Source organism: Castor canadensis, chromosome 4 (genome assembly GCF_047511655.1).
Source record: "Castor canadensis chromosome 4, mCasCan1.hap1v2, whole genome shotgun sequence".
NCBI classification, from domain to species: Eukaryota; Metazoa; Chordata; class Mammalia; order Rodentia; family Castoridae; genus Castor; species Castor canadensis.
In genome coordinates, this window is record NC_133389.1 from 155,677,265 (window position 1) to 155,698,195 (window position 20,931).

Below are 20,931 nucleotides of genomic sequence, written 5' to 3' on the forward strand. Positions count from 1 at the left end.
AATAGCAGCCGGAAGCATATAATAGGAGGACTGTGGTCCTGGCCAGCTTGGATGAAAAAACAAGACCCTATCTCCAAATTAACCAGAGCAAAAGAGCTGAAGGTGTGCCTCAAGATAGTAAACAAAAAACCTAGTAGTAGCAGGGAGGTAGAAGACTTGTTTGATGGCGTATTATGTGATAAGAAACTTGAATAAAATGAAGGAGTAAGCAACACAGAAATCTGGGAAAAGACATTCTAGGAAAAATTAAAAGTAACTGTAAAGTCCTGGGGATAGCAGCATATTTAAGAGTGTCCAAGAAACAGCACAAGGTCAATTTTATTGAAACCTGGGGATTAAGGAGGACACGAATAGGAGATGAAGCTGAAGAGGTGGCAAGGCTCAGATTGGAAAGTACCTCACAGGCCATGGTAAGAATTTTGATTCGATTCTGTATATGATGGGAAGTCATTAGAAAGGTGTGATCACTAGATTAAAATCATTAGATGTCTATTTTTAAAGACTTGCTCTACAGGCTGCATACTACATGAGTCCATCCCTACAACATTCTAGACCACTCAAAGTTGCAGGCACTGCAACTAGATCAATGGGATGGAATAAAGGGCTGACTACAAGAGAATGTGGAGAGGAGAGGGGGGGTGGGACTATTCTGCAACTTGATTAGGGTGGTAGTTACACAACAACTGAGTGTCAGTTACAGAAGTGTGAATTTAATTCAAAGGAAGCAGAACACACACACATAGCCTACACCAGCTTCTACATGAACGTGCATATGTTAGGAGTGGGTATAGTAAGAAGATTACAATTCCAGGCAAAAATTACAGTAGTTTAGGCTAAGATAGTAACAGTAAAAGTGGTAAAATGTGTTTGGATGCAGGATATAATATGAGGACTGGAGACGTGGCTCAAGCAGTAGAGTGCCTGTTTTCCAAGCGCAAAGCCCTGAGGTCAAATCCCAGTTCCACAAAAAGAAGAAAAATAAATAAATAAAAGAGGATATAATATGAAAGTAGATCCAATAGATTTACAGTTTTTGTCTAACCTAGAGTAAGATTCTCACTGGGGTACTGATAGGGTACGAGTGTTTGTTATAGTCTCTTAAGTAATTTCTATCTTAAAACAAAGATAGTTCAGACCAATGTCAGAGAAAAAAATCAGTTCTAAAATTTGTATTGCAAATGCTTTTCTAAAACCTGATGAATAATTATTTATTTATATACTTTAACTGTATGTCATTGTTTAAAATATGTATTATTTTCTTGTTTGCATAAGTAGAAATGTTTAACCAAATGAAAAGAATAAACTGCTTTGAATTTCTTGAAAAGTATTCACATAATGGCTATACAAATAAAAAACTACCCATTACATCATTAAGGCAGACTCTGAAGCGCAGTTTCCCTACTTTGATATATGCTGGAATGTAGAACTTTAATATACAGCTGAGATTCTGCAATGGTTTCAAACCTGCAGGGACCCCACTGCCAAAAGTCTGTGAAATCATCAATGAAGGGACACAAAAATTAGTTTGAAAGACAGAAATCATTCCTTACCTACTTCTCCTTAACCACTTACCCAATAACAAAAATGCCCATATTGTATATTTTTAATTAAAATGGGAAAATAAATCCAACTTTTGTATATATAGTTTAGTTTTTAAATTTTTCAAAACATATGATCCCACAAAAGAAACTAAACACAAAAGTTCTTGGTGAAGAAACCAGTGAATTATTTACATAGAAACAAAAGGCCAGAATGGCTGAGCCATCAATCCCTAGTTACTCACTGAACTGGTGGCAAAGCTAGAATCACAAACCCAATGCTGATCCCTTATCCTGATGCACCCATGAAACTGGAAAGCATTTATGGAGAGCAGGAAGTATCTTACTTGCCTTTTGGTACATAAGGCACCAAGCATAATAGCTTGCAATGACTGTCTGATGTGTGAAAATAAATAAACTTTGCTCCCCAGTGCTGGGTCTTGCTTATGCTAGGCAAGGACTCTACCACTGAGCTACATCCCTAGCACCAAAATGAGCTTATTTTAAATAATATATAATTTACATATTATATATTATCTAAACATATAAAATACTGTTAAATGGTACAAATAATATAGTAATTCTGGTAGTTTACTAATTCAAACATGTCTCTCTTCCTAACTATTCTGAATTAATTAGAGTTTATGACACTAGCATTAAGTAAAGCAATAATTAAGCTCAACAAAATTACAGAAAGGCTTGGCATTTGGTCAAAATTTTATTAAATATTCAATATATTCACAGAACCATATGTAAGAAAGTAAAACCAATCAGATGCCCATGGCTCATGTCTGTAAATCCTAGCTATTCAGGAAGCAGAGATCAGAAAGACTGAGGGCAAACAGTTCACAAAACTCTATCTCAAAAACACCCATCACATACAGGAAAGAGTAGGAAATACTCTGGAGTTAGTAGGTATAGGTAAGAACTTTCTCAATGGAACCCCAACAGCACAGCAACTAAGAGATAGCATAGATAAATGGGACCTCATAAAACTAAAAAGCTTCTGCTCAACAAAAGAAATGGTCTCTAAACTGAAGAGACCACCCACAGAGTGGGAGAAAATATTGCCAGCTACACATCAGACAAAGGACTGATAACCAGAATATACAGGGAACTTAAAAAACTAAATTCTCCCAAAATTAATGAATAAAGAAATGGGTAAGGGAACTAAACAGAACTTTCTCAAAAGAAGAAATTCAAATGGCCTAAAAACACATGAAAAAATGCTCACCATCTCTAGCAATAAAGGAAATGCAAATTAAAACCACACTAAGATTCCACCTCACCCCTGTTAGAATAGCCATCATTAGCAACACCACCACCAACAGGTATTGGCGAGGATTCAGGGAAAAAGGAGCCCTCTTACACTGTTGGTGGGAATGTAAACTAGTACAACCACTCTGGAAAAAAATTTGGAGGCTACTCAAAAAGCTAAACATTGATCTACCATTTGATCCAGCAATACCACTCTTGGGGATATACCCAAAAAGACTGTGACACAGGTTACTCCAGAGGCACCTGCACACCCATGTTTATTGCGGCACTATTCACAATAGCCAAATTATGGAAACAGCCAAGATGCCTCACTACTGATGAATGGATCAAGAAAATGTGGTATCCATACACAATGGAATTTTATGCAGCCATGAAGAACGAAATGTTATCATTCGCTGGTAAATGGATGGAACTGGAGAACATCATTCTGAGTGAGGTTAGCCTGGCCCAAAAGACCAAAAATCATATGTTCTCCCTCATATGCGGACATTAGATCAAGGGCAAACACAACAAGGGGATTGGACTTTGATCACAAGATAAAAGCGAGAGCACACAAGGGAGATATGAGGATAGGTAAGACACCTAAAAAATTAGATAGCATTTGTTGCCCTCAATGCAGAGAAACTAAAGCAGATACCTTAAAAGCAACTGAGGCCAATAGGAGAAGGGGACCAGGAACTAGAGAAAAGGTGAGATCAAAAAGAATTAACCTAGAAGGTAACACACATGCACAGGAAATTAATGTGTCAACTCCCTGTATAGCTATCCTTATCTCAACTAGCAAAAACCCTTGTTCCTTCCTATTATTGCTTATACTCTCTCTTCAACAAAATTAGAGATAAGGGCAAAATAGTTTCTGCCGGGTATTGAGAGGGTAGGGGTGGGGGGAGAGGGAGGGGGCAGGGGAGTAATGGAGGGGGTGGGGGGAGTAATGGAGGGGGTGGGGGGAGGCGGGAGAAATGACCCAGGCATTGTATGCACATATGAATAATAAAAGAAAGAAAGAAAATATATTGGGGTGGGAGAGGGGGGCAGAGAGGAGAAGTGACCCAAACAATGTACATACATGTGAATAAATGAGTAATAAAAAGAAAATATATTGGTTAAATAAAAAAAGGGTTGGTGGAATGGTTCAAGCAGTAAGAGTACCTGCCTAGCAAGCATGAGGCCAAGTTCAAACCCCAGTGCCACCAAAAAAAAAAAAAAAAAAGTAAAAACCTGGAGAAATAGGGCAAAGAAAGAGTTTGGGAAATCTGCTGTATCTTAAGAAAAAGAGGGCTGGAGGTCTGGCTCAAGTGGTAGAGTGCCTGGCTAGCAAGCAGGAAGCCCCAAGTTCAAACCCCAGAATCACCATAAAAAGAAAGAAGAGCGGTCTAGAACAAGGACAGATTATCTTACCCAAGTAACAAGTTGCATATCCCTGACCTGAAATGCTTAAGGACCAGAAGTGTTACAGACTTTGGAGTTTACACATTTCTGAATATCTGATTAGAGTTCACCAGATGAGCATTTTTAATCTAGAAATCTGAAATCCCAAATCTGGAAGGCTCCAAAATCTGAAACTTTTTGAGCATCATACCACCTTGGAACGTTACAGATTTTGGATTTTTGGATTAAGGATGCTCAACCTATGCCAAATATCTTCCAAAACAGTAATATTTTGGGGGGGAGAGGGGTTTTTTTTGGTGGAACTGAGGTATGATCTCAGGGCCTCACACTTGCTAGGCAGGAGTGCTATCACTTGATCTACTCCACCAGCCCTCAGCTTTTTTTTTTTTATTTTTAATGAGGGTCTGAAATTAACTCAATGAGTTATCTGTAGCATTTAAAAAAGAGAGCACACTGAAATACTTCAGGTTCTAAAAACACTATTTTACAAGACTTGTTTCAGGGATTTACATATACCCATAGTTTGTATTATGTCACATGGTATCCCCACTGGGGAGAGCCATCAAAGGTTTACAAGCTGGGTTGGAGGTGTGGCTCCAGTGGAACAGCATGCCTATATATAACACAATCACAAAGTTCATAGTTCATATCCCAGTACTGCCAAAAAAAAGTTTGAAAGCCTGTACTGCAGAAAATAAAATCCAAACTTACCATTTTTTTGGCATGTTCTTCACACAGAGGTGTCTGGTGTGTAATGTCAAAAACTGGCACAGAGCACTGCTGCCCATCTGCAAACTTGGCGGTGCAACTAGAGAAGAGCTGCTGAGAGCGGTTCAAGAGGATATCTGGGTGTGTCAAGTCAAGAATAAAACACACTGTAACTCTCTATTCTTCAGCATCAGTATAAAAGTTGCCACTTTACTTATATTTCATGAGTATGAATTTTATTATCTATAAAAGCTAATGTACCGATCCAACTACTGATATGGGAAAACGATAACAGCTGAATTTATCATCATTATTTATTGGATGCAGATTTATACTTCTGCAGGAGTCTATTTTGCTAATGGACTCCTAAGGCAAGTCTCCATTATGGCCATTTTGAACCAATTTTGTTTATTTGGGGAAAATAAAAAATGCTGGAGGAATGGCTCAAGCAGTAAGAGTGCCTGCTTAGCAAGAGAGAGGCCCTAAGTTCAAAGCCTAGTGTCATTAGGGAAAAAATAATAATAATAATTTAAATATATAAAACACTATTTGTCCAAAGTTGAATTTTTCATTTCACATTTGTATCACCAAATTCAAGTTCACAACTATGAAGAAATTACTTTTACACCACAGCTTTATTTAAAATTGAATTGGCAGTTGTACCTCATCAATGTTGCTAAGAATTCACACTCTTAGCCACTGCATTTCCACAAGATTTGCCTTCTGGGCTGGAGCAGATCAGCAGAAAACCCTGTACTCAGCATGTGCGAGAACCTGGATTCAATTTCCAGTACCAAAAGAAATTACTTCCTATCTGTTATTTCCCTTTTTGGTTTATACTTACTTGTTTTTAAAGGGTGTCTGTATGTGTATTACTTGGGGTTTGAAACTTTACCACTTGAGCCATTCCCACAGTCTATTTTGCTCTGGTTTATTTTGGAGATTTAGTCTCTTCAACTATTTACATAGGCTGGCCTCAAACCTTGATCCTCCAGATCTCAGCCTTCCAAGTAGAGAGCATTTAGACACAAGCCACCAGAACGTGGCCCTGTTTGCAGTTATTTATAAAGCCATTACTATGTACAAACTGCTGCAGAAAAAACTGAAAATACAACTCAAAGAAAAGAAAGAAGGGCAAAACTCAGAGCACAGTAGCCAGGTATGCTAGTGTGCCTACAATCTCAGCTGCTGGAGGCTGACACAGGAAGACCCCTTCAGTCCATGAGTTCGAAACCAACCTCAACAGTATGGTTAAGATCCAGTTTCAAAAAAAAATAAAACAGCCAAGTACTGAGGTACACAGCTATAATCCCAACACCTGGGAGGTTAAATCAGGAGACTTCAGAGTTCAAGGCCAACCTGGGCTAAATAGCAACACTGTTTCAAACAAACAAAGCAAGCCCAGAGTGTGGAGAAAAATAATTACAAATATAGAAATTTTTAAAATGCTACTCGGTTTTAAATATTTAATTAAAGTGAGTGAGAGCACTAAGAGTTCATGGCTAGCCTAAAGCTCATTACATAGACTTTTCCTCAGGTATAGTATCTCAAGACACCTTCATCCCTAGCCAGCATTGTCTGTTACCTTTATTTTATTTCAAATCAGTAAAGTACTCACAATAAAAGGCAAATTAGTTCTACAGCAATAGGCACACTATAAAACTATATGACTGTTTTAAATAATGTGATTTGAAGCTGGAGGCAGTGATGCATGCCCATAATCTCAGCACTGAGTAGTTGGGAGGCTGAGTCAGAAAGATTGCAAGTTCAAGGCCAGCCTGGTTTACAAAGCAAGACCCTGTCTCCAAAAAAAAAAAAAAGAAAAGCCAAGCACAGTGGCTAACACCTATAAGTAATCTAGTTCTGGCTATTTGGAAGGTGGAGACGAGGAGGATCATGGACTAAGGCCAGTCCCAGCAAAAAGTTTTTTGAGACCCCCCAGCTCAATCAATAAAAGCTGTATATGGTAGCCAAGAGAGTTACCTGTCATCCTAGTTCTGTGGGACATATAAATAGAAGGACTGAAGTCCAAGAAAACCCAGGCATAGATGTGAGACCCTTCAAAAAATAAAGCAAAAAGGGCTCCGAGTGTGGCGCTACCTGCCTAGCAAGTGTGTGGCCCTGAATTCAAAGCATAGTACCACAAAAGAGAGAGAGAGAGAGAGAGAGAGAGAGAGAGAGAAACATCACCATTTGATTTAAAAATGAAGTACAGCAATCTTCAGTGGTAGAGCACTTGCCTAGCACGCCCTGGGGACGGACGGACAGACACACACACACACACACACACACACACACACACACACACACACACACACACACACACACACACACACACAATGTACAGGCCCACATGAGTTAATATTTTTCCAGTGCCTGCTCAATTCAGTTAAAAGGATACGTTGGAAACAATGTCTGGTGAATGGAAGGACTTTGTTAGTGCATTGTTCACCCTTCACGGTCCCACTGCATGCTGCTGGCTCCACCTCCCTCATCTTGGTCCGCCTGATGCTAAGGAAGGAAAAACACAAAATTCATGCTCTTTAAATACTCTAACAATCCAAGGTAATACTCTGGCACACCCATACTGTAACTATGTATAGTATCTACAGCTATTAAAATGCAAATGAGTTAAAAAAAGCAATTATTACAATTACCAAATGTGTTATTCTTCTGGTCTACCAACATTCAAAGAAACAACTATATCACAAACAGGTTATCAATATATCTGTTTTTGTTTTGTTTTGGTTTTGGTCTTTTCAGACACAGTCTTGCTATGTAGCTAAGACTGGCTTCATATTACTTTTGAACCTTTTTTTTTTTTTTTTTTTGCAGTACTGGAACTCAGGACCTATACCTTGAGCTATTTCAACAGCCCTTTTTTGTGATGAGTATTTTTGAGAGAAGGTCTGGCAAACTATCTGCCCAGGGATGGCTTCAAACCAAGACTCTCCTGATCTCTGCCTCCTGAATAGCTGGGATTACAGATGTGAGCCACTGGCACTTGGCCTACTTTTGAACTTATGATCCTTCTGCTTCAGCCTTCCAAGTGCTGGGATTACAGGCATGGGCCTCCACACCTGGCATGTTTTTGTTTTTCACATGATTTTTGGTATCTTTTTACTTTACAAAAAGGCAGTAAAGAAAAGTATGAAGAACATGAAGCTAGAGTCAGCCAGACCTGGTTCTGAATTTCATCTCTGCCTCTTACTTGCTGTGTGACAAGTTACTTAAGACTCACTCAGCCTCAACTTTCTCACTTGTAAAGTACAGCCAATAAGCATGTCAGCAGGCAGGATTGTTGTGAGCAGAAAGATGCAAGACACAAGACATAGTGCACATTCAATGGTAGCTACACCATTAGGAGGGAGGTGGTCCTCTAGGGCTGCTGAACAGTGAATCTGCAAAAAGCCTGGCTTTACAAATGGGACAGGGGACATTAGCAGAAATGGTCAAAATGTTCTCACCCTTCAAAATGTACTCACTTTGGACTTTCTTTTAAAAGTTTCTACTATGTGTACAACTCCACATTTCATTATTTAAATGCTATCTACATTTTCTTCAATTAATATTTAAATATTTTAACTTATTTTTAAATTCTGTAAATAGGCAATGCATTCACATTGCTCCAAAAATAACAGTAACAATTCTATAAAGCATTACAAACTATTAGGCCTTTACTCATGTCTGAGTGTGGAAAAACTTTTTTCCTTAATGCACTGAGTCACACTAAGGCACTGAAACTAAAAAAAAAATCTTAAAGCCAGGCACCAGTGGCTCACACCTGTAATCCTAACTGCTCAGGAGGCAGAGATCAGGAGGATCACAGTTCTAAACCAGCCCGGGCAAACAACTCACGAGATCCTATCTCAAAAAAACTCATCACAAAAAAAAGGGCTAGTGGAGTGGCTCAAGGTGAAGGCCCTGACTTCAAACCCCAGTACTGTACCCCCCCACCAAAAAAAAAAAGTCTTGAGCCATTTCTTCCATTTTCTAAGTTTCAATGAAATGACTTACACTAATTAGATGAAGGTCATCCTGAATCTAAATTCTGTATGAATTTACATAAAATCTAAATAAAACAATACTTCTTTTATAATTATTACTTTTATAGAAAAGCAATAATGCAAACAGATAATCCAGTGCTGTCATAGAATTTGCTTTATAAGAGCTCTGCAACATTCATGAGGGTCACAAAGGTGGGAAAGTAGTCATTACAGAATTAAATCATTTATATTCTAAATACTTTCATACTTTTACACTCTGACCCTAAAAAAATTTATCTTATAAATTTTTTATTAGGATATATTCATTATACAGGGGAGATTCATAGTGACAATTCTGATTAGATTTATATTGTACATTAGCTACATTGCCCCCACCGTCTTTCCTCCTCAACCCTGACCCCGCCTCTCTGCCCCTAAAAAACTGTTAACACTATTAACTTTATGGCCCTGCAAAAAGAAGACATAATTTCAACTACACAAATCTTTGCTATTTTGGCAGCTAAGCCCAAATGCTCTTGGTCTAGATTTTAACAGAATGCAGCTCTGTATCTTGATAGAACACTTTAATAACTTACTTGGCTATCCACTCAGCCTACTGTGCAACACAATTTGTTATTTTCTTTCTAGATTTTCCCAGAAATCACTGATTTCATTTTTAAAAATCACCTTATGTTCCAGTTTTCTAATCTATCTCTGAAAATAAATACAAAGTCAGAATTTCAATATCCTTACATATTTTATGTATATTATATGTTGCATATACAATATTATATTATATATAACATATATCTACATATATGTGTATATATATTGTTTTGCTTTGATGGGGGAGGGTAACTCGGGCTTAAACTCAGGACCTTGCACTTGCTAGACAGGTTCTCCACCATGCCTCCAGCCCTAGATGTATTTTATCATCCAAATAATTCCAACAAAATAAAAGGAATTAATAAAATTTATTTATTTATTTATTTATTTTTTGGGTTCTAGAGACAGGGTCTCGCTATGTATCCCAGCCTGACTCTTACCTCTGCCTCCCATGTGCTGAGATTACAGCAGTGTCCCAAACGCCCAGCCTTGACATTTTTTATACCAAAACCTCTTCCACCACTTGAGGAAGGCACCCAGCCACAGGCTTCCCTTTTGTATACCATAGTAACCCCCATAATCATGTTTCCTTACAAACAATACCCAAATAACTAGTCACTGTAGGATTGTGGGTTACCAGATATTCAGATTTAGGTTTATGTATTTTAAGCTATCTCATTGTCTTATTCTACTTAACAGTAAGAATGAGAAAGTTATTAGATAAGGAAGAATACCTTAACATTATTCAGCTTGCATACAAACTATATTTTAAAGGGCAGATATTTGAAGGTAGCTACTAAAGTTTTAATTTCTAAAATATTAATTTAAATGTCTATTGTAGGGGCTGGGAGCATAGCTCAAGTGGTAGAGTGCCTGCCTAGCAAGCACAAGGCCCTGAGTTCAAATCCTGATACCACCAAAAAAAAAGGTTAAATGTCTATTGTAGAAATAGGACTGATACTAAAAATATCAAATACACAGAGGTCATCATGCAACTAATAACTAATTTTTCGTGAACATGAAATACAATGTACTATATAATAAGCTACCAATGACCAAGGGAAAATTATGACACACTGTTATACAATTATAATAGAACTATTATTCTACTTAAATTTTTACCACCTAAGCTTCAAAATGGCAATATGCCAAAATTTCTGCATCAAAAAGTAGCTAACACATTTCCAATATACAGATTTTCATTCAATGGAATATTATGCACACATCATAAATCATGCTTTCAAGAAAAACCTTTAAGAACATAGGAAAAGATTGGGGGCATGGCTCAAGTGGTAGAGAACTTACCTAGCAAGCACAAGGCCCTGAACTCATTCCCAGCATCAAAAGAAAAAAAGAAAACTATAAGAGAATAGCTATGATAAATATTGGACACAGAACTTTCAGTTTTGTGATTTTTTTTTTTTTTTTAAGCAGGGTCTTGCTAAACCCCGGGCTGACTTCAAACTCACGACCCTACTGTCCCAGCCTCCCCAGTGCTGGGATTAATAACATGCACCACCATGCCTAGCTGACATGTGTTGGAACAGTATAGATCCAGTTTTGCTTGAATACATAAATGAAATAAAAAATGTGCTAAGGACTAACACTTGAATTACGTAGTCACTAAAAGTCACATTTTAGCACCAGTGGCTCATACCTATAGTCCTGGCTACTTGGGAGGATGAGATCAGGAAGATCTCAATTTAAGGTCAGCCCGAAGAAATGGTTTAAAGGACCCAATCTCCAAAATAACCAAAGCATAATGGACTAGAGGTGTGGCTCAAGCAGAAGAACACCTCCTATGCCAAGTATGAAGCCCTGAGTTCAAACCCCAGTCCCACCAAAAAGAAAAAAAAAAGGGCAGGTGTGGTGGTGCAAGCCTATAATTCTCACACTTAGAAGGCTGAGGCAGAAGGAACTCCAGTTCAAGGCCAGCTTAGACTACAAAATGAGTAAGACCCAGTCTCAAAAGTCATGATTTAGGGCTGGGGATGTGGCTCAAATGATTAAGCACCTACACACTGAGTTCAAACCCTAGTATGGCAAAAAAAAAAAAAAAAGTTAAAAGCCAGGCATGATGGCACATGCCTGTAATCTCAATACCTGAAAAGAAGCCTGAGGCAGGAGGCCAGCCTGAGCTACATTACAAGACTGTCTCAAAAATTAATATATAGGGTGGAGGACATGACTTAAGTGGTAAAGCACCTTCCTAATAAGCAAGTGAAAGACCCTGACTTCAAACCCCAGTACTGCCATAAATAAATAAAACAGAAGCGATTTTTTTTTTCCCCAAAAGAAATTCAATGTAACAAAATAAACAGATGATTTACGGGGTAATACACATATGAAAAGAAAAAACATGGAGGCCAGGCACAGTGGCTCAAGCCTGTAATCTTAGAAACTGGGGAGGCAGAGATCAGGAGGACTGCAGTTAGACGTCAGTCAGGACAAAAGTTTGTGAGATCCCCATCTCAAGCAATGGCTAAGTGTGGTGGCATGCCTACCATCCCAGCTATACAGGGAAGGATAAATGGGTGGATCTTGGCCGATGGCAGCCCAGGCATAAAGTAAGTCTTATCTCAGAAATAACTGGTGAGAGGCTCAAGTGGTAGGGCACCTGCTTAGCAAGCATGAGGCCTTGAGTTCAAGCCCCAGTATGTAATATAAGTAGACACCTATTTTAATTTAATACAAAAATAAAATATTTTTTAAAAAATTTTTCTGATTTAAAAGCTACAAATAAGCCAGGCACTGGTGGCTCAAGCCTGTAATCCTATCAGGAGGCAAAGATCAGGAGGATAGCGGTTCGAAACCAGCCCAGGCAAATGGTTTGTGAGACCCTTCACAAAAAACTGTCTGGTGGAATGGCTCAAGGTGAAGGTCCTGAGTTCAACCCCCAGGACTGCAAAAAAAAAAAACAACTACAAATGTTACTTCTAAATAGCATACACACAAATATTTTTTTGGCAGTGCTGAGGAATCAAACCCAGAGCCTTTGCATGCTAGGCAAGTGCTCTACCACTAAGCTATATCCCCAGCTCTAACAAAAAATTTTCCAGCATTGTCTTTTTCTTTTTTTTTTTTAAGACAGGTAACATTCTCAGCTGGGCATGGTGTTACATGGCTATAATCCCAGCACTTAGAAGGCTGTAGGAAGATCATGAGTTTAAGGCAAGCCTGGGCTACACTGAGACCCTGTCTCCAAAAAAAATGGCTGCTGGTAACATTCTCAAATCTTCAATGAATAAATTCTAATCCAACTGTAGCAAACACTCAGTAATGCTTTAATTTTACTGTTAGCTCGTGGCAGTCTTCTTTTTCCACCTGTATAGCACTTTTTCTAAGCAACAAAACCAAATACAACGCTCAACTATCTGGAGCTTAAGTGGTCATCTCACAGTGTGCCTCAATATCCTCTCAAAGAATCTGATAAATGCAAACTGACACAAGGCCCTGAGAAGTGGCTGCAGAGGGCTCCCACCTGGTCCGGCTGCATGCAGCTCTCCGAAGCTCCTGCATCAGCTGGCCGGTGCACTCAGGTTCCCTGCTGGCCGCCTGCAGCAGCGCCTTCCTAAACGTATGCCGGCATTTCTTTTGACGAGACTCTGCCCGCTCCAGGCGGCAGAGGTGCTTGTATTTCTGCTGAAAGTAAGTGCAAAGCTGGGTCACCCTGGAGCTCCTACTCTCCGCATCATCGTCACCTGACCTGGAAAGGGCAGGAAGAGGGTAAAGCACACATTAGAAAGGAGACAAGGATGAGGACGGTGGTTGCATGCACAGGTTTAAAGCTTCTGGGTGTGGGAGTACATACTCAATATGAGTGTAAGAGACTCTGACCCAATGAGCCAAAAATGAGTGCTGTACTTCAACTAAGAGCAAGGCAGCAGAGACGAGCCAGGGTTTTAGGAAGCTTAACTTTCCTAGCCTGTCACCATTAGATGCTTGGTGTACCAGGGCCTTCTAACTTTTAAACTGGTACAGATTCCTGGAGAGAAAGATCATTTCTACATCTCATTCAAAAGTCTGAGTAAATGATATGGCAGTCAGAGGAAAACACACATTATCCTTTCATAAAAGACAGGCGGGTCATTCCAGAGGCAAATCAGTAAGTTCTGACAATACTTACCTAAGAGCTGCCCCTTTCGACATTCTAGTTTTAACCACACTTTCCTAGCTAAACACTGTGATTGTACAGATTACGTTAACTTTGCTATTGTTTCTTTTGTTTGCACTATAAAGGCATCCTATAAGGAACTTTCACAGAGCACAGGTTGCACACAGGTTTTCCCATCACATGCTAATGTGATTTATTGGTGGTATCTGTTCAAGTATTAAGTAGAAAAGGTGTTGAGGGTACATCCAGACTAACAAGAAACAGGTTATGTATGGTTAGTTAGCATTTTGTACCATCAACAAAGTTAAATGTCCACTTTCCTATGAAACAAACATTCTCTCATTTTTTATTGCTAGGAATAATGTATATGACTTGAAAACTAACCCATGTTATCTTATCTTCTTCCTCTTCTATTAAAACATAAGCAAATATCACAAATGTGATACCACAGTCTATATATTAGCTTACTAATCTTCTGTAAATCATTGCCTGGTTTCTTTTTTCTAACATATTATTCCTCTCTCCTTCAGGATAGTCTATAGCAGACTACTCTGTAAACTTCCACTTAGAATCTCTCCTAGAAATATGTCCTTAAACACTATAACTGAAGGATTTTTTTTTTTTTTTGGGTGGGACTGGGTTTGAACTCAGAGCTTCGAGTTTGCAAAGCAGATGCTCTACTGTTTGAGCCACACCTCCAGTCCATTTTGCTCTGGTTAGTTTGGAGATGGGGTCTCACTATTTGCCTGGGCTGACCTTGAACTGCAATCCTCCCAAGTGGCTAGGATTATAGGTGTAAGTCACTGGTGCCTGGTTAAACTGAAGGATCTTACTTCTTTCTTTTCATTTAGTCAAAACATCTACTATTGGGCTGGCAGAATGGCTCAAGTAGTATAGCGCCAACCTAGCAAACTTCAGTACTGCCAAAAAAAAAAAACCCCATCTACTATGTGTCTACTATGTTCAGCATTATAGGAAAGCAAAGTTTCAAAGATTTTGAAATACAATTTAGGCAAAATAAACACATTCCAAAATTAAATAATTCAAAACAGGATAGAATCTAAAAACAAAGGTTGTGGGAGGTAGGGGAGACAGATAGGCCAATGATTCAAATATCTAAATTCAAATTAGAAATACCTACAACCATTTTAAAATTTCAGATTCCCAGGACCTCCCCTAGAGTCTTTATGAGATGGGAATCTTTTTTGGGGGAGGTATGTGGGTTGAGTTTTTCAAGATAGGGTCTCACAAACTATTTGCCTGAGCTGGCTTTGAATCTCGATCCTCCTGATGTCTACCTCCTGAGTAGTTAGGATTACAGTCGTGAACCACTAGTGTCTGGCTTGGGGCTCAGGAATCTTTAGTTTGAATTGTTCCTCAAAGTCTCATAGCAGATCTACACTTGGGAGTTGTAACAGGGTCATTAAGCACTATAAATATTTTGAATACAAGGGGAAGTTCACTAGGATACCTGCTGGATGAAAGGCTCTGGAGAGGAGATGACAACAGAACTGAACCCTGAAGAAAGGGCAGAAGGTAAAGATGAGGGGAAAAAAGGATATATAAAATACTACAAGTCAAGATAAAGAGATAGAATTGCAAAATACAAGTATTGAGTAGCTTGGTTTGGCTAAGGTATGGTGTATATACAGGAGTGATGACAGGTAAACTTTCTAAACTTAAGTGCCAGGCAAAATAGTTTAACCTTTATTCCACAGACAATGCAGAAATCTTTGTACATTTTAAAGAAGACAGGTAACAATTCTAGAGGTGTGGATGAAAAAGATCACACTGTCAGCAGATTAGCGAATAAACACAGGAAGAGAGGGAAGAGAGCAATTAGAAAACTATTAGCAAACTACAGGTAGGAGATAATATGGACTCATGCCAGGTAGAAGCAGCAGGAATGCAGAATGAGAGGCAATATGCATGTAGAAAAGACAGACTTTATCAACTGGGAAAGGAGCATGGAAAGGACAATAACTGCTCAGCAGTTTCCATCAGCAAAGACTAGGGAAGGACATTAGTACCATTTATAAAAAAGGAGTTACAGTAAGAATAGATAATAAATCCCATTTCAGACAAAAGGGATTTTCTTTTTTTCTGTTTTTTTCCTCACTGCTGGGATGGAACCCAGGCCTGGAACTTACTCTGCAAGTGCTCTACCACTGAGCTACAATCCAACCCCCAAAAAGGGAGCTATTCAAAAACTGTTAGAAAAGATAAACTGGAGTATACTTAAGGGAGAAAAACAGATTTTAGAGTTAACAACCGCAAACGAAAGACAAGGGAGTGATTAAAGAAAGAGCTCACTGAGATAACAAGAAGAAGAGTACATATAGGGACCATTATCAGGAAAGAATTCAATGGCAACTATATATGAAGAATAAGTCACAAATAACTCAACAGCCTTGAATCTGCACAACTAGGATAATGGAAGCACCATTAATAGAAAAGGAAAGAGGAGAAGAAGAAGAGATAAAGTCAAACTTAGGTAGATAATCACTTGTCAAAATTGTTATTTGAAAATGAGAATTTGGGCAGGATGGACTAGATAGTTCCTCTCAAGCTAACTGTGCAAGGACGTAATAGATGGCAAGGCACATTACATAATTATAAGTTTCTAAACCTTACTCATAATTTCCATACTTATTCTGTCACAGACTCATAATAAGCAGTTTGCTTCCTGGCACAGGCCCACAGACCATCACTAGCATGAACTTAATCAAGAAAATCAAGGTGCTTCCCACTAAGATCTGTGACATTAACATTTGAAAACTAGTTGCTGTGTACTCAGAGTGGTGAACTGGAGAGAGACCAGTTCCCAATCATTCACTATCAGTGACAGGGCCTGGCACCAAGGGCGTTGTATCACTAGTGTTCTTCAACTTTCCTCATCTGTGAGGTGAGAAATATAGCTAGTCTGCCTGTTTCCCACAGAGAAGAGAATGAAAATATCTGCGAAATCACAATAAGTACAGCTATTACTAGATAACAAAAGTTACTGAAAACCCAAATACCGAGCAACAAATTCCAAATTTGACATTCTATAATCTCAAGGCATAACATGAAATTTTCCAAATAAAATTCAAATTTCAAGACAACAAAATAGCAAAATAGTTACACCACTCATAAAAATAGGGAAATCAGAAAGAACTAAGAAAGTAATTTAATTCTAGAAATGCTGAATCCAAAGTAGTGACAGAATACTTGATGAAAAATATCAACAGGCAGATCAAACTAGAAAGAATGATCAGAAGCCAGAAGTGGTAGTGCACACCTGTCAGCACTCAGGAGGCAGAGGCAGGAAGATGAAGCGCTCAAGGCCAGCTTGGGCTACATAAAGAGACCCTGCCTCAAAAAACAGGAATAGTCAGACTGAAGAAAAGGCTTTGAGAGTTTTTCATATAGAGGTAATAGGTGAAACAACAACAGTTTAGAGTGCTTGCTTCAGCAGCACATATACTAAAATTGGAACGATACAGAGAAGATTAGCATGGCTCCTGCGCGAAGATAACATGCAAATTCGTGAAGCGTTCCATAAAAAAAAAAAAAAAAAAAAAGTTTAGATACTCCAAGGGAACCTGCCACTCTAAAGCAACTACCACACTTGCTTGTTGTGTGCTACTCACCTATGGTTGCATCATTGGCCTCAAAAGAAGTGAAGGAAATTTCTTCCCAAACGGCTTGGTCAAAAAAAGAAATAAATAATAACAGAAATAACTCAGAACTGAAGCTAAAGTTGGACACAGGGAACAAAAGGAGGGAAATGGACTGCTATCAGGGCATTGGCTGAAACAAAGTGCTGATACAGTTTGGTTGTAAAAAAATGAAATAGCTGAAACTTAGATCCAGAAGTCCAGACCTACAAAGCGAAATGTATTATGCAAATGAGGAAGTAAGCCACTTTGCATGACAAAAAGAAAAATTGAATAAATGACATATTTAGACTTGCGAGGACTCCAAAGGTTGGAATTATGAATATAAATTTGTTACGTATGAGATATATAAAGGATGGATTTGCAAAGATAAAAAAGCAATAAAAAAAAAAAAAAACTAACAAGAATGGTAAAGTAGACCAGAAAAGAAAATAAAGGGAACCCCTATAAATACAACATACAGATATGTGTTGGGGGGACTATACTAGGGTTTGAATTCAGGGGATTTGTGCTTTCTGGGCAGGTGCTCCGCCACTCAAACCATGCCTTCAGTCCTTAAGAAAAGTATTTTAAGTGAAAATTCCATATAAATTTTACCCCAAATCATGTCCATCTTCACTAGTTCTATTCAATATTTTACTGAAGATTGTAGTTGGTACAATTAGGCCAGATACAATAAAAAGGGAAGTAAAACTGCCATACTTGCAAATGACGTAATTGTTTACAAAGAAAATCATGACTGCAGTTGTGGCTCAAGTGGTAGAGCACCTGCTTTGCAAGTGCAAAGCCCTGAGTTAAAACCAGGTCCACCAAAAAAAAAAAAAAAAATCAGGCACCTATGACTCATGCCTATAATCCAAACTACTTGGGAGGCTGAGATCAGGAAGACTGTAGTTTAAGGACAAATAGTTCACAAAACCCCATACCCAAAATAACCAGATCTAAATGGACTAGCAGTGTGGCTCAAGCAGTAGAGTACCTGCTTTGCAAGTGTGAAGTCCTAAGTTCAAACCCCAGTCCCACCAGAAAAAAAAAAAAAATTGTAAAGTTTATCAAAAAAAAAAAAATCTGTAAGTAAGGTCAAAGTAACTCTAGACGTGGGGAGAGTACAGGAGAAGGAAGGACAGGGAAAGGCTGATCAACAGCTCCCATGTTGCAGTTATACAGGAGCCAGAAGTTCTGGTGCTGTGCTGTGCAATACCATGACTAGAGATAATCAAATCCATATCTCACAAAGCTAGAAGACAGGATTTTGAAGGTTTCCATCATAAAGAAATAATAAATGTTTGAAGACAAAGAAATCTATAAGTACTAAATAAATTTATCAAAACTGCAGTATATACTAGGCACGGGGATGCATACATGTAATTCTACACTCAGAAAGCTGAGGCAAGAGGATAGCCAGTAAGTGGCAAGTCTGGGTTATACCCTGTCTCAAAAAAATTTCTTGTTAAATTGCCATTTGTATTGATGATTGTAAGTCAACTAACAACAAACTACTAGCAAATACTAGCAATAATCTCCTGATAAATATTTGGAGCCTCATCACCCCCAAAAAAATTGTGAAAAAAGAAATAAGTTGCAAGGCTGAAATCTCTGAATTTCTAGACTTACTCTATAACCACAGAAATTAAGTAATTAAGTCTAGAAGTAGCCTAAAAGTTTTTAAAAAATTATCCAATGGAACAGAATAGAAAGTTCAAAAATAAGTTAATACACCAATGTGGTCACACAAACATACCAAGGCAAAATGAATGGGAAGTGAAAGATGACTCTTGACCCCAACCACACCATGTGAAAAAGTTAGATGACATGAGCCAAAGATCTAATTGTTTTTTTTTGAAGACAGGGTCTTATTATGTAGCCCAGACTGCCCTTGAACTTGCAATCCTCACCTCAGTCTCCTGAGTGCTAGGATTACAGTTATAGACCATCATGCTTGGCTCACAGATCCAAACTTTAAACCTAAAGTTAAGCCTACTAAGTTCCTAAATTTTTCTCAAAAGGAGAAAAATTCTTACAACTTTTGAATAGTCAAAGACATTTAAAAACAGTACACAGAAAGTATTAACCATAAAAAAGAAATGCAGTAAATTAAGACTTTCTAATATTCAAACCTTGCACTCATCAAGAGATATCCGTAAGAGGGAGGGGGAAGAGATTAAGAAAGAGTAATACAAAGGGTGAGTTTGATCAAAGGCTGGTGAGATGGCTCAAGTAGTAGAATGCCTGCCTAGCAAGAGGCCCTGAGTTCAAGCCTCCCTCTCCCTCAACCGCCCCCCCCCGCCAAAAAAAAACAAGAGTCCTAATCACATGTCTGCTCATCCCATCTACTGATGTATCGAAAAGGAGGTGGGGCTGGGGTAGAAGTTTAATAGTACGAGGCCCAGGTTTCAAGCCCTAGCACTGGGCGGGAAGAAGAGTCAAAAGACATACTTCCAGAAAAGCAAACTTTCAAAAAAAGATTTTGAATGTCCAATAGTAAGTCTATGCAAAAGAGAGCAACATCATCAATTATCAAAGAAATGCAGAGTCAAATGGCAATGAGATAGATACCACTTCACACCTCATAAGAACAAGTAGGGTTTGAAGGGCCAGGGGTTCAGCGCAGTGGTAGAATGCTTGCCTAGCACTCAGGGGGAGGCCCTGGGTTTCATGGTTTCAATGTGTTCCCTAATTCATTGATCTCAATGCCAAGGTGTAGGGAGGTGGAGCAGTTAGGAGGTCTTTAGGTCCTTAAAAGAGAACAATGTCTTCCTCTCAGGGTGTATTAATTCTTGCAGGACTGGACTGGTTACTGTGAGAGGTGGTAGTTACAAAGCAAGACCACTCGTCGGGTTGTGTTTCCTCTGCAGTGTCCACCTGCTCTTCTGCCATGGTATGACACACATGTGGCTCTCACCAAAAGGCAAGCAGATTGCCAGCAGCAGCCTCCAGAAATGTATGCAAAAATAAACCTCATTCATTATAATTCAGTCAGTCAACAGAAAACAAACTAAGATAAATACCTAAAACTAAACAACTGATACCTCCAAATGTTGGAAAGGATATTGAGCAATGAAAATGCTCATATGCTCTGGTAGGAGTGTAAAATGGTACAAACACTTCAGAAAACAAACCTCTTGTAAAACTGAATACTCATCTGGAGTATGCTCCTTGTTGCAGTTGGGAAACAGACACAAATAGACTGAAAGTAAATAGATAGAAAGGATTGATATGCAAACAGCAACAGTGAAAGTATGAAAGTAGATATATTAATGTAAGACAAAATATACCTCAGTTTGGGCACAGTGATGCACACCTATAATCACAGCACTCAAGGGGCTAAGGCATCATGAGGATCTCAAGTTCAAGGCTAGCCTGGGCAAGACACTATCTCAAAATAAAAGCAAAAAAAAAAAAGGATAAACTATACATCAAAAGGCCATATACTGTACAATTCCATTTATTTAATAGCAAGAACCAATACATCTATAGACAAAGAAAACAGATCTGTGGTTGATGAGGTCAGGAAAAAAGATAATGAAGAATGACTAATGAATACTTCATGGGTATGAGGTTTCCTTTTGGGAAGATGAAAAGGTTCTGGAACTACATATAGTGATGATTACACAATATTATGAATGTACTAAATGCCTATAAGCTATACCCTT

General features: G+C 38.5%; 1 protein-coding gene and 1 non-coding gene across 10 annotated transcripts in view; one reads left to right on the plus strand and one right to left on the minus strand.

Moving 5' to 3' along the window:
- The window catches only part of Ino80d (INO80 complex subunit D), a 72,267-nt gene that overhangs the window by 17,322 nt on the left and 34,014 nt on the right, over positions 1–20,931 (minus strand). For all 9 annotated transcript variants that reach the window (XM_020181149.2, XM_020181146.2, XM_074071542.1 and 6 more), the window contains 3 exons: positions 12,987–13,211; positions 7,315–7,424; positions 4,917–5,050 (listed from right to left, as the gene is read on the minus strand). In XM_020181149.2, coding sequence (XP_020036738.2) covers positions 4,917–5,050; positions 7,315–7,424; positions 12,987–13,211 — 469 coding nt within the window. The remainder of the gene's footprint in view (positions 1–4,916; positions 5,051–7,314; positions 7,425–12,986; positions 13,212–20,931) is intronic.
- On the plus strand, positions 17,061–17,167 carry LOC141422813 (U6 spliceosomal RNA). Its single transcript, XR_012447536.1, has one exon. It is a non-coding gene; the product is annotated as a U6 spliceosomal RNA (small nuclear RNA).